Here is a 13883-nt window from a genome sequence, read left to right on the forward strand (position 1 = left end):
AATATCATCTGAGATTATTAAGCCCCTAACTTTTCTTATAGTTCTTACATATTCCTGCTACAACATTGCCCAAACATTGCTTTCCTTGTCCCACAGAAATTTTTGCTTCAATCATCCATTTCTTGACAGGCCATCTCTACAATGTATTTTTTCAGAAATGTCCTTCCCTCAAACCTATTGTCGTTTTCCATTTTCTTCTGGAACAGGAAACTAAACATCACATTCTGAATTAAGACAAAAAAGACATGAACCAACCAACCAAAAAAAAAATCCAAAAGAAACAAAACCAAAAAAAAAATCAAAGCCAACAGCAATACCTGCAGAGGGTAAAGGCCTAGAGCCAGGAGACCTCTGTGTGGAGGGGTAACTTGGTGTCCTGATCCTAAGGCCCTTTGAGACCAATGGATAGCAACAGGAACTAGAGGTCTGAGAATGCATGGGACGATCTGGTGATGGTGGGTTTACAATTTCAGGTGCATTTCTGCTGTCTTTGGATAGAGTTTCTGTTTTGGCATGAAAGAGAAAAAACAATGTAAGTCACTACTGAATTCTAAAATCCATGACCTGATATATTGCTATCAGGTTTCTCTTGAGGAACCAGGGTATTCGTTAAATAAATATAGACTCTGCTATTGATTTTCCTCAGCTTACACATTAAACTATGTTAAATTTTAATGAACTTCTACATTGACAGTGATGACTGCTGTTAAAAATTCTAAACATCTTCCAAACATTGCTTTTCTACAAACTGAAAAGGATATGGATTTTACGTTTATTGCTTTTGTTCTTGTTTTGTTTTTTGAACTCACATATGTGTATGGAAGAAGCAGTTTGGAAACACAGAAGCAGCACAACACTACTATTTAACATGGTATCTAACAATCCGCAAGTTATATACCAACACTGACACTGGAGTTCAGATTTATAGTTCCAGATCATTAGAAAAATCTCAGATCCATAGACTAGAAAGCACTATTACAGTAGTTCAGTTTGGGTCCAGTTTTCTAAGTTAGCAGGCACTGCAATCATGGAGCAGATTCTGTCCAAATCAATTTTAAAAGACAGAAGGTCCCCATCTGCTACCTGACTTTCTGGTAAGGATATAGTACGGCAAGAACATATAGAAAATACATCTTTAACAAGTCCTTAGAAGCTTACCTGTAAGGGGAACTGGGCTATGGGCAATTGTTCTGTTATCATCGTGTTCTACAGTGCTGTTGATATCAGGTTCTATGACTGGTGGTCGGCATTCCATGATCTTGCAGGTATACACACAGCGTTTCCTGGCATCTGTTGTGCTCCAGTACACTCTGGAGCACCTAGAATATAATTCAAACATAAAATCTTTTACTCACTAGTCAAGTAAGCCTTGACATTTTAAATTCGCAGTTTCCTGAAATTACACAGAATGAATAAAGGCTTTCTATCACAACATGCTGCACAACTAGCTTAGTCATTAGATTTCTGAACAGTTTATGAAAGCTATGGTCAATTTCTACATTTGTTACTTCAGTGCCAGTTTGGCACTAACATAGTAAAAGACATCGCCATGAAAAAGCATATACTCACTGATAGCCAATGGGAAACAACTTATCTTCACAGTCTGAGAGGTCATTCAAAATTCCTAAACAGTCTATTGTCATTGAACCTAAGCAAAAAGAGGAACAGAAAAGTCCCATGAACAAGATGCCAGCACCAGAAATGGAGGAAGCATTCAGGGACTAGACCTCACCGATCATCATGTGGATGTTCTCTGGTTCCAAGCCACTCAGAAATTTTCTTCTCAAACTGATTCCTTCAAAATCCACAAAAACTCTCCTAAGAACTTCAAACCCATTCTCAGGAACCACCTGGAGCAAGAATCCACAAAACATCTCATTAACTTTAAAAGGAACCACTATAAATATACAACGCTGTCTGTTGTACTGGATCCTCTGTGTGGTTCTTGAACCACGACATAGTACCTCTTCCCAAACTTCCACAAAAGTGCCAGTTATATCACTAACTTATTTTTAACAGCACTGTGGTCAGGCCCTCATTCATAAAGAACACATTCAATCTTAACTTTAAAAAATGCTTATAGTTACAGGCTGTCTACACCTTCAGACAAAGAAACGCGTGGAAGAAAAACCTCACCTCTCCTTTGATCAAATCACGATGCCTCTGGCAGTAAACCTTCTTATCATCCAGAAAAACACAGTTCTTGGCTCGTGAGCACATGAAATGATAGTTACTTGTACAGGAAGTGAGGCAGCAGCCTACTGTAGCGCCTGACTTCTGACAGAACTCACATCTCTGCAAAAGCAAAAAATAAAGGTAAAAATTAATTGATTCTAAAATCAGGCTACCACGTATGTCAGTTGTTTTCTTCTGCAGTGGTAGAATACACATACTCACCAGCTGCTTTCCCCGGATCACAGCCATGTGCACATTTTTCAGAGAACCATCATCATCTTCAAACACTTCTGCTGACCATAAAGCACAGTTCACGTGTGTCCATTCATTTTGGCCAATATACAGAAGACGTCCAGCATCCTAAGGAATGGGAGGAAACCATTTTTTTCCCCCTCAAATGTTCCACAAGACACAAAAGCCTAGCAGGTTTCAACTGCACCGGATTTAAATTCTCCCCAAAAGAAAGTTCAACAAGCTAGCACTACTTTCAGAGCTTAAAAGATACACGTAAATGAGGCAGAGAAGACTACAGCTAAGTACATGATATAAAAAAAACTACCTTAGGAAGAAAAAAACATTTAAAATTCTCTTCTTATAGAAACATGTCAAGAGGCTTAAGTGTAAGAAATGTACACTGTTTACACTGTTCACAGAAACGTGGCGATGTTACTTGGTGAATTTCTTAACAACACCCCTGATGTTAATGCCATGCAACTTTCTAACCAGAACAAAAGGCAGCAGCAGATTATTTTTATTTCGAACGACACACCAAGATATTAAAAAGGCAAAACAAAACAAACCACCCCGCTATCTCTTAGAATCAAGTATCCAGCCTATTCACAGTACCATGTCTGTTGTACTGCTTAAGCCAGTTACTATCAAAATAGGCACACCAGATACTTACATTAGCGCTATCATCACCGTATTTCAGGCACAACGCACACTGCCTGTTGTCTTCTACATCTGGAGGTGGATTAAGCTCAGGACTATCTTCTCTGCTTCTGTCAGAACCTTACAGTTAAAAGAGAGAAAGATTTTTACTTCTGAAGGTCAGGAAAGCAAAAATTTATCTAGAAAAATTATAAGCAAGTGAACAGGACAGAAGAGCTGAACAGCAGCCTGAAATTTCAATAACTAGCTTGTAAAGTAAGAGAAAGCATGCATCTGCCTCTCCACAGCTCTTGTTCTGGGTGAAGAGAGGCTGGTGAAAATGTCCTTCTGGGCCAAAGCTAAGTTGAAGAATATATCAACATGTATTGGCTTCTGAATGATTTCAGGTCCCACAAGCCTCCAGAATTCTTCAATCACATGCAAAAATACTACTACTCTCCCTTTACTACTAGAGGGTTTGAAGTGAAGCGCTGGCTTTGGGGCTAACAGTGCTGCTATCTATTTTCTTACTAGAGATAGGTGGTGTAGGAGGATGTAGAGGAGTGGGTGAATCTGGCTCTCCAGGTCCTTTGGGTTTTGGAGCTGGAATGATTTTCTTCATCAGAGGGGGTTGTTCAGTGCGGTTGTTCTCTTCACGCTCCTGCCACTGAGCATAATTATGGTCAAGCGAAGGAGGCAGCACTGCGTTCGGCAACATACCACTGCTGAAAACGCAACAAGGAGTCAGCTGTCAGACCTGGCTGCACCAGATGACCTTGTGCACTGTATTGCTAGCAACACTGACATTCAACATACAGTAACCACTCACTTAATTACTTACAGTCCACACATGCTCTCAACAAAGACTATGACCGCTCGCTTAAATTTTAAGGTTTGTGATGCAGCTGTTTTCTTTTGAGGATAACATACAGGAGAGTCACATCAGATGAGGATAACGAGGAGGAGGGGGAAGGAAGGACAGGACTGACAGGCCAACATGCAGTATGCTTAGTTCTAAATAATGCTTTTGGTTTCTCTGGTTCATAACAGTGAAGTGTTTATAAAACCTGGTAACGTGACTGCTGTTTTACTTTTTGAAAGCAACCACCACCGCCACAACCACAACATCATAAAAAGAAAAAAACCCAACCCCACAAACAGGCTCTCTTGATGCTTTTTGCTTGGACAGCTGGCAAATCACAGGATGTCACAGTCAGATGCAGAACAATTACTTACTTGCTTGTTACTTTATTTGGCTCCCAAAATCTGGACTTTTTTACACTGAACCATGGAAAAACGCGCTCCATTTGCTGAAAGAAAACAACATTTCACTAGACACGTTATACAACAAAATGAAAAACTTAAAGGAATTTGGCCAAGATCTCCTGTAAATGCACAACTAGTAAGATTTTATGAACACCAACAACTCTGACAAGGTTATTTTATTCTTGAAAATATCCATAATTGACCCTTTGAATTCCAACAGCTACAAACAGTGGCATAATACAAAGCAGATTTCAAAATAACTGTAGTCCTGCTCACCCGAATAAAGAAGGACTTGACCATGCTATTGGCTTTTTTAACTTCTGGCTGCCCTCCATCAGAATTAATGGCTGCTTGAATTATCTTCACAATATCATCACTAAAATCCAGCTGCAAGAAAGCCACAAAATTTTGCATCAGCAGGATTATCTTCTGTACAGCTACATCATTCAATTAACTTTTAAGGCATCACATGAACTTCCAGGTGAGTAGAAGACTGAACCAGAACATTGACTTCAGCAGAAAAATAATTTGGCTGTGAAGAAGCAATCAGCTCTGTGCAGTTGCAAACTGGCTGGCAGAATTGCTGCACAAACCAATCCATAACTCTAAACTTTCTTCTTAACCAAGAGTAGGCTGATGACAGATTTTAAATCAATTACACTAGCTACCTCACAAGGATTTGGTCAAAAGTCTAGCAACCGCATATTTGCAATGGAACTTTGCAATATACATGTCTCCTCAAGACTACGAGATGTGTAGAAGGAGGAAGGGGAAGAAAAAGTAATAAATAAATAAATAAAATAATTTAAAAAGGGCGCTCCCTGCAAAGAAAACTGATCAGGTCAACATTAGCATTTTATATAAATGACCCTTAAACAGATCATCCCTGCAAACATGAATTGGTTTCCAGAAAACTGACTACCATCAGTGATATTTGACTAGGCTTTTTGTTGGAATCTGCACAAAAAAGGATGACCTGTTCTGTTCCCACGAACACAAAAGACTAAGAGCAAAAGCAGTTTAACCAAGTATCGCTGCTGGTTAAAGAGAAGCATACGACAGTGTAAATTACATGTCTTTGGGCCAACATTAACACGAGTAACAGCCAGAATTATTTTTAGCAGTACATTAACCTGTTTCCTTGTTCATAAAGAAAAGGCTTAAGCATGCTCAGTTATAAATACCACAGGTCAGAAAACAGTTCAGAGGCTATTATTAGAATAGAGCACTACAACTCTGACATACCACAGAAGTGTAACCTCCTTGATCCATTTTTCTTTTTACTCCTTCCAGATCCAGAGGTTGCTGCTCCTCCTGTTTACTGACTTCTGTTAGGACAGGAGGATCGGGACCTTCAGGAGAGCTTCTGGATGGTATGCTCTCTTCTGTCTCAGGATTTAAATCAGGTGGTTTTGCAGCCTGTTAACATCAGCAACCAGACAGACAGACATTGGCTATTGAAGCGTGGCTGCTACTCATAATGTATTCCCCTGTACGTTCATAGGCACAGAGATTCTCATTAACACCAAACAGAGAAGACTCAAGTTCTGAATTCCCGTCCAAAACACAGGGACAAAAATAAAAAGATTTTAACCAGCTTTTTGCTGCTACCTGTAAGGCACACAGCAGGACAGTGATCAGCCATGAGGATCAACTTGATCAACATGAGCTCACTTCTCAGCAGTCCTATTTCTGAATATGTTTTTCAAGACTAAATGTATTTCACCAGAGACCTCAATTGCCCCATTCCTTGAATAACTTTACCACCCTATTTTTCTTTTATTCTCAAAAATCATAATCATGGATATCCACTTCTCTATTCCCATAGTAATGAACAATTTTTTTAAAAAACAAACAAACAAAAAACCAAACAACATGTACTGTGATTTAAGTACAATAAAGTTTTGAGTATGATGCACAGCAATACCAGAATTAAATCAAACGCCAGGCAACACTTCAAGCTGGACTATAATTATAGAACATCCGGAGTTGGAAGGGACCCACAAGGATCATCATGTCCAACTCCTGGAAATAGGAAATGAGGCTTCAGCTTACCTGCCTATAACGCAGCAAGTGGCTAGTAGTTCTAGAGTTCAACAGGGCTGTTAAAACCTGTTTTAAAGAAACCTGCAGCTCCTTTTCCAGTGCAAGACGCCATTCTGCAGGATGCTGTTCTGTACAGTTAATGCAGGTGTATGCTACACTCTCAGGCAAGTTAGAGAGTATCTCATACATTTCATCTGGAGACAAAAAAAAAAAAAAAGAGCAAATAGTAATCTGAACTACTTTACTGAAGGACAGATACTGGGAAAAATCCCTACTCTGTATAGCACACTTACTGTTTAAATCAAACACCCTCTGTGTAACAAAAGCATCTTGTGTAACTCATCGCGTGATGCCGCGTTTGAAACAAGTCCTAAGCTTTCAGGATGTCACTGATACATCATTCCACTCCATAGGTATTTTTCAAGCAGATCACAACAGGTGAGGGTGTTAATAAAACACTCAAGGAGAAAGGTCTAAAATTGGATTGCTTTGGTCTATTTGCTGCCCCATGTACTTAAGGGGTGAGGAGATACGAATTTGACTTACCAGAAAGGTTTTCACATTTGGAGTGGACCCAGCGGTCACATTTTCCACACTGCATCATCTTACTCTCATAGTCATCATCATCATAGCATTTGTCACAGAGAGGACAAAAATTTCCTGAAAATAAGATATGATTTTACCAGAAGCTCAACTGTCACACCTTAAAGGCTCGATGGTTACTTATTGGTGTGCTAAGAAATCAACTCTTTGAAACCAATACAGTTGCATCTACTTTTACAGCACTGAAATCAATGGCCACAAAAAACAACCAAACAAACCCCCTGCCTGAAAGACTGGTTGCCCACTTTTTTGTGGGGTGTGATGAGACTAATAAAATACTATATGAACTAGCTTTACAGAGTAGAATGAAAATTGAAAAGATATACAGGCAAGAAATTAAGTGGAATAGTCAAGATTTTTTACCGAGATTTTTCCCCCAGCGTGCGCCCTCCTATACTCAAAGGCCTTATGCACAGTAACTAACATAAGGATCAACCACTTTACAATACAAAATGTGCTGTTTTTAAGCCAGAAGACCTTTAAAATACCTTTTTCTTCAAGTGCTGCTTCAAACCGTTGATCAACAGGTCTGTAATAACTGCTTTATCTGGTACAGTGCTTAATTGTGAAGTCTCAATTCTCTCAATAAAACAATAGTTACTTTCGTTATGCTCTGTAAAACGATGTACGTGGTTTTCCTACACAAACAATACTGCTCCAATTCACAGCCCCAACACTAGGTTCCCTTTCTGTTTGTACCAGTGATAAGCTCACCAGCCTGAGGCTCTCATTTCAATCTCCACTGACATCATCTCCTTGAAGGACAGAATCTTAAAATGTACCAGCTGTAAACAATTACAATTTTACGTACCTTTCGCAAAGAGTTTGGCACAATCATGACACAGTGAAAAGTCGTGAGACCACTGCGCGTCCCACCCCTTCCCTGGTGTTGTTGATCCACAGCTCTTGCAGCGAACACATTTGGTACATATCTGGAAGATAAATATGTTTGGCAAGAGTTATTTGCTTTTATCCATTGGCTTTTTTTTGTGTACTAATGATACATTTCATAATTTTATTATTTAACGAGTGCTGATAGCTTATACAACAGAACAAGGAGTTCCAAACAACAGAATTTCCACTATAAGGAGAAGGGCTCCCTCCCTTTATGGTAAGATGGTGCTGATGCAAAAAGAGGGAAAAAAAAGTGCTTCGCATTTGCACTTAAGAAAGTATCAACATTCCTTTCGCATAAGAAAGCATATATAGGCATATATAGTTATGACATTCCTTCTGACCTAAAATATAAAGTCTTATTTTATCAGTTTTCCAACTCTGAATACACCGTGGTAGAAAACTCTCAAAAAATATTAGCAACAAATACTTTATAGGCAAGGCTTTTGCACCTGTTTAGAACAAAAACTTGAAAGACACAAAGTAGGGCATGAATCCAAACTGTCTCTTAATACCACTATCAACTGGTAAGTTTGTTAACAAAGTAAATGCTTCGATTCTGAAGACCTTCTTCCACGTTCTGTGACTATGATCAGAAGAATTACTAAAACTAAAAAAGGTATAATGCCTTGATAATGCTACTTGTTCAAGACCCATCTGCTTTACCACAAACCCACCTCATCAAGAAGCCTATTCCCAAATGCATCTTCCAATGCAAGAGGCAGCCTTCCTTAAACTGATAAATCAGTGCACTGGGGCAAGCCAACTGCAGCACTTTGGCCTGTAGCATTATGATCAGTTAAGTCAATCATCCCAAAAAGAAATTTCAAAAAATCTTACCCAAACTTTCTTTTTCTTGGTGGGTTTTGTTGGGTAGTTTGGGCCCAGGCACTCCGGGTGATAGCTGTTTCGGCACTTATTGCACTCCAGCAGCTGCTACAAGAATAACGGGAAAGAGTATTGGAACAGAAACCCTAAAAAGGATGCAAAATCTTGGACATTTTCATTTTACATTAGATCCCTTATTTAGGGAAACAGGAGAAGTTGCAACTAAGTGAACTGAGATAAATTCACAGCCGCACACAGTAGTCTGCACATAGAGTGTGAACTCCACTGTCTACTGTCTGAGTTACCAGCTGAGGGTGAGAGCAAAAAGCTCTGGGCACAGCGCAGAGAAGCCTAGCTGGGTCACTTGGAGGTTGGGGTACCTTGGTGGCCTGGTGCTGTCTCCCACACACGTGGCAGAACTTGCAGCGACGACAGCACCAGTTTTCCAGCTGGTCCTCCAGGGGCCGCTCGCTCTCCTCTAAGCAGAACTTGTGGAAAGGCTCACAACAGACCTGACAATACACAAACTGCAAGGGGGAGAGGGCGGTTTTAGCAAGTCAAAACCTTTTCTTAATTCCCAAACAAGCCCGCTTGCACTCCTTACTACTTCGAATTCTGCTTTACAGCTGACAGTATGAGAATATCTATGAGTATATTTTATAGGGGAAACTGAGTGTGTACTTCAGATAACCTAAATACATGCCTGTCTACACAGATTATGCATCTACCAGCAAATAGGAGTCTGGTACCTTTTATCTACATGCTCTGAGTACTGGTAAATTGGTAAAGGCCTACAGGCTTCTTCAGGATTTCCCTCCCTCCTTGTAACACAAGCCAACCACACCCAAAGAAACATTTAGTGGACAAGGAAGGCACATTCAGAGCAAAGAGACATCTTTCCCTCTGTTTAGCTTGTATGGGCCATTTGAAAGCTCAAAGGATCCTCTACAAGGACAGACATACTAGAAAAAGCACAGTCCTTAGGGCACAAACACTGCAGGCACAAGCAGGACAGAGGAATTGTTTGTTCACTTGAGCAACTGACTAAGAAGGGGATGGCTCCACGTGCCACTGGACCTCCATAATCCCCAAGTGCATTGCTGTTCACATGAAGAACTTAACCCCATTCTCCTTGAGTGTTGTTCACCTTTTCTAGAGTGCTAGCATCACCTTCCCAGGACAGCTAGTCTGAACATTTTGAGAAGATGCCTGTCTTTTCCTGGAAATGCATTTAACAAAAACTTAAGCCAAAATTCAGCTGTTTATGCAGCACCAAAACCTTGCCAGTCACGTTTCAGTACTGGTCTGCAACTCTTAGTACATACAGACATACCTGGGAAAATCAACATTGCCTACCACCATTTCAGCAAAACTGAGCGATCTTTCCAATTTCAAGGTAACAGAAAGCAAAAGCCACTGCTTTACCTCAGCTGGGGGATTCCAAATTACATTTAAGAAGAGATGCAGGGGGCTCTTGAAAATGCCATTCCGTATGTCTAACAGAGTTCACTTCTAAACTAAGCACCACTGAAGTTCTCAAAGTGAATTCAAATACCTTCCATTTTAGTATCTTAGGGCAGAGTCTAGCAAGGACAGATTTACAGATATTATTTTAATTTCTTCTGTTTTATGGATTATTATTATTTTTTGGTAACAACATGGTGCTGTAACTAAGTCATCAACAGCAGAACACAATGCTTTACCTCCACATGTCCACTGCTGGCACAGAGAAAACACACCACCCTGGGAGTAATAGGTACCGAGGTCACGATGCCTAACCCACCCATCTCCCAAACATTCTCCACTTCACAGTCCTCCTGAAAGTACAAAAGGATACATCACCATGCAGAATAAGGAAATACGACATCAGCATAAAGTGCTCACATTGCTGTGTTATGCATTCTGTTTCTGTAATTAGGCGTTCTAAAACAGAAATTATTTTAAACTTTTATCTTGGTTGTTTTATAACACATATTGCAATAGTTACAACTTGGTACTGTTCTTGCCAAGAGAGTTCAGTAATACACTAACTTTCTCTCTACAGAGAGCAAGCCTAAAAAGCATGACAAAGTTTTTCACAATTGCACGATTATTACTAAAAATGAAATTTCAGAATAATTACACTTTATTAAAACTTCATATTTGTATAAAACACTTTTGAGATCTCACTCTAATCTCCAGTATTAACACTTATAGATGGACTGAAAAATTATTAGGAAAATGTTAATTTTTATTATTTCAACACTGTAAAAAAAAAAAATACATGATTTATCAGTTTAAAACCCCAGATATACCCAAAGTATTGTGAATTACAAATTACTAACATTTTCCCCAAATCTTGTTGACTCAAGTTGAGGTAAGGTTTTTATAGTTCCATCTTAATGGAATAATTCTTCATAAACCTCAAATTCTTGCTCATCCTCACATTGAGGGTTAAGGTTTAAAGCTTTAAAGTCTCTCTTCATCCAGTACTCTAATTATAAGAAAAAAAAAGGCATAACAAACTTCTAAAAGTCATTCACGTCAGAAAGGTTCCTATTTACAATTCTCACTGAATGGGACCAGACATACAAACTTAGAAGTCACTGTCAGCATTCTTGAGGGACTCTACTTCCAGTGTTTAGAGTCAGTTAATATTCAAATACTTAAAACATTTTGTCCTCTACCTTGAAATCCACTCGGATTCTGTGGACTCCATCTGTAGGTGGCTTTTGCTTGGAACTGCTCCCATTAGTCAGAGTGCTGAGCAAATTCAGCGTGCTGCTTTCTGGCTTGCTTATAGGAGGGGGCTTTTCCTAGTCAAGTAAAGGAGCCTGCATTAATCCCAACCCCAAACATTAAAGCTTAAACAGTATTTACATTAAACACTACACATAATTCATATACAACAAAACAAAACACCCCAAACCAAGAACAACAAAAACCCACAACCAAACCATCACAAAATTAATGAATTGCAAGAAAGTAACCATTTTGCAATCAGTTTTAAGAGCATTCCGCACACAATTAAATTTCTAATTCAATTTGCTGCATTTTCCCCTAGCATCGTGTTATTCTCTATATTATTAGTGCTGGTTTTTTAATTTGCTGCAGTAGGGCAACTCTGGGCGTAAGTAGTACCTACCTATACATTTATCTCTGAGATTTAAATATATGAACTATTTTTTTCCATAATGAAGTTGTTTCTAAGACAAAGGTAGTTCTTTATTTATTTATTTTTTAATGGACAACCTGGCCTTCACTCCACAACATACAAGTCTTAGAACAAATTAACTCCTAAGCTGGATATAGACATGTGGCAGGTAATTTTGTACCCACATACTGACATAAGGTAAAGCCTAACGTCTGTATAATTTGCTCAAATCACAGGAGTCTACATGTTCCTCTTTGATAGGACTGAAGATGTCTTTCTTTTTAAATACCACAAAAGATCTTGAGTAGCATTAGGAGTCAAGCTAGATCAGTCTTAAATCAGCATCCCAAGGAAAAGCGACAGAACTGAATTCCTATAGATATTTTAAGTAAAAAGCAAAAGGGTTATGTAATACAGTTTTACTTTCTAGATAGACAAAAGATTCAGGTTCTCAAAATTTATTGACTGTGTACAAAAAGCAGTATTCACCTTTTCTTTTGGTTTCTGTTTCACAGGGAAAGTTGGACGGGGAGCAATTTTTTTCTGTTTGTTTTGTTCTGTGCCTAGGAAGGGGGGGAAAAATTATGAGTATTTCAAGTAACTAACAGCAACCTGTGGAGAAGAAAAGGGAAAAAGTCAGCTGTGTAATGAGAGATGAATTTTAGACTGGAATTTTCCCATCGTCATTGGTGGTCACCAACTATGACTGGGGCAGTCTCTGCAAGGTGTGGCCAGTTGAACTTGCTCTGCTAAAAGTCTGAAGTGTTCCAGGTGTAAAGCAACAGAAGTCCTGGAGCTGCCTTTTTGTTCACTTTCCATGCTGTTCTGTACTACGTGCAATAGTAGTTTATGTTTTTGTAGTAGAAAAAATTACATTATTGTCTCACATTCAGACTGTAAACAGTCAGTAAACTTCACGGTATTGAAAATATACTTCAAGGTTGCCAAGACTAAATGACTAAAAATCACATTAAGGGTGTTCATCTTTCTTCCCGTCCCAATATATAATGCAGTACAATAAAAGAAAGCCAGTTCTAAGCAAAATTCCCAAAATAATTTGCTTTAATTTCACCAGGTTATAAAGCATTTATCAGTTTTAAAATCCAACAGATTTTAGCAGTATTACTACTGTTACTTAACATGACTCAAACATATTGAAGATAAACAGTCCCATTTACCTATTTCTGGCTGTGGAGTCTGCTTTTTCTTAGGCTCAGAAGTGGTAAGTTTAGGAGCTTCTTTTTTCAAAGGTCCTGAGCTTGGTAGCTGAGGAGGGAGCTGTACTGGCTGAGATGTTTGTTTGCCAGTCTTTCTGGCACCAGGTGCAGGGACCTGTTTGGGCTCCAACAGAGGAGTAGAGGAATTCCCATCCTCGTGTTTCTCCTCAACTGGCTTACGAGCAGGTTCACTGCTCTTCTTTATGGCATTGTCTTCTCTTGATAAAATAGTTGGAGGAGTTTGTTTCTGTCCAGAGTCCAATTGGTTCTTTCCAGAATGGCTTTCTTTCTTTTCATTCGTCTTGGATTTCTTCTCTTTCTTTTTTGCAGCTACAAAGAAAAAGCATCAATAAATTAAAGCAGCTACAACTGCGCAACTTCAAATAGTTCACTGCACTTTTAAGATTAGGAAACAAACATTTTGCTTCTTCATTCAATTGAAGAAATATTTGTACTCATCCCAAAAAAATGTTGGTAAAATTAATGTACTTGTCTTATATTACAACCTGCGTTCTAATACTGTGGGCCTCTATCCTGACAGACTGGTAAGCAAAGTACTTATGTGGTATTGCAGCTTCACAGCTTAACTGTGCAAAAGAGAAAGCAGACTTAGCATGGAAAAGTTTAGGAAATTCAAGACAGCCACCTGGCCACTGTCACACTAACATGCAGACCTCCAGAGGTCCAGTCCCAGGATGCAGGGATTTAGCAAAATACATACGATGGCTCACTTAAGCCTGATGTCAGAGACAAGGAAGTGCCAAGAGATTTATCAGCCCCCATGTCATTCAGAAACATAGAAATATCTGAGAATTGGTTCACCTGAAGTGCTGAGGGGAGACTGACCAGCT

At 39.1% G+C, this 13883-nt stretch overlaps 1 protein-coding gene across 7 annotated transcripts in view; it reads right to left on the minus strand.

The window, feature by feature from the left end:
- Positions 1-13883, minus strand: part of KMT2A (lysine methyltransferase 2A) — a gene marked incomplete at its 5' end in the record, with an annotated part of 45995 nt that overhangs the window by 15632 nt on the left and 16480 nt on the right. For 4 of the 7 annotated variants that reach the window (XR_014619122.1, XR_014619123.1, XR_014619124.1 and 1 more), the window contains 19 exons: positions 318-503; positions 1159-1319; positions 1570-1648; positions 1733-1850; positions 2137-2535; positions 3080-3186; positions 3577-3770; positions 4282-4355; positions 4588-4698; positions 5557-5730; positions 6367-6551; positions 6904-7017; positions 7772-7892; positions 8695-8790; positions 9063-9209; positions 10386-10499; positions 11349-11477; positions 12305-12378; positions 12994-13362. Coding sequence is in view for 4 of the 7 variants with exons in the window: in XM_084301522.1 (XP_084157648.1) it covers positions 318-503; positions 1159-1319; positions 1570-1648; positions 1733-1850; positions 2137-2535; positions 3080-3186; positions 3577-3770; positions 4282-4355; positions 4588-4698; positions 5557-5730; positions 6367-6551; positions 6904-7017; positions 7772-7892; positions 8695-8790; positions 9063-9209; positions 10386-10499; positions 11349-11477; positions 12305-12378; positions 12994-13362 (2952 nt within the window). The remainder of the gene's footprint in view (positions 1-317; positions 504-1158; positions 1320-1569; positions 1649-1732; positions 1851-2136; positions 2536-3079; positions 3187-3576; positions 3771-4281; positions 4356-4587; positions 4699-5556; positions 5731-6366; positions 6552-6903; positions 7018-7771; positions 7893-8694; positions 8791-9062; positions 9210-10385; positions 10500-11348; positions 11478-12304; positions 12379-12993; positions 13363-13883) is intronic. The other 3 variants (XM_084301525.1, XM_084301523.1, XM_084301524.1) reach the window with 3 other exon arrangements.

This window comes from Netta rufina, assembly GCF_964035555.1.
Source record: "Netta rufina genome assembly, chromosome: 25".
Lineage (NCBI taxonomy): Eukaryota > Metazoa > Chordata > Aves > Anseriformes > Anatidae > Netta > Netta rufina.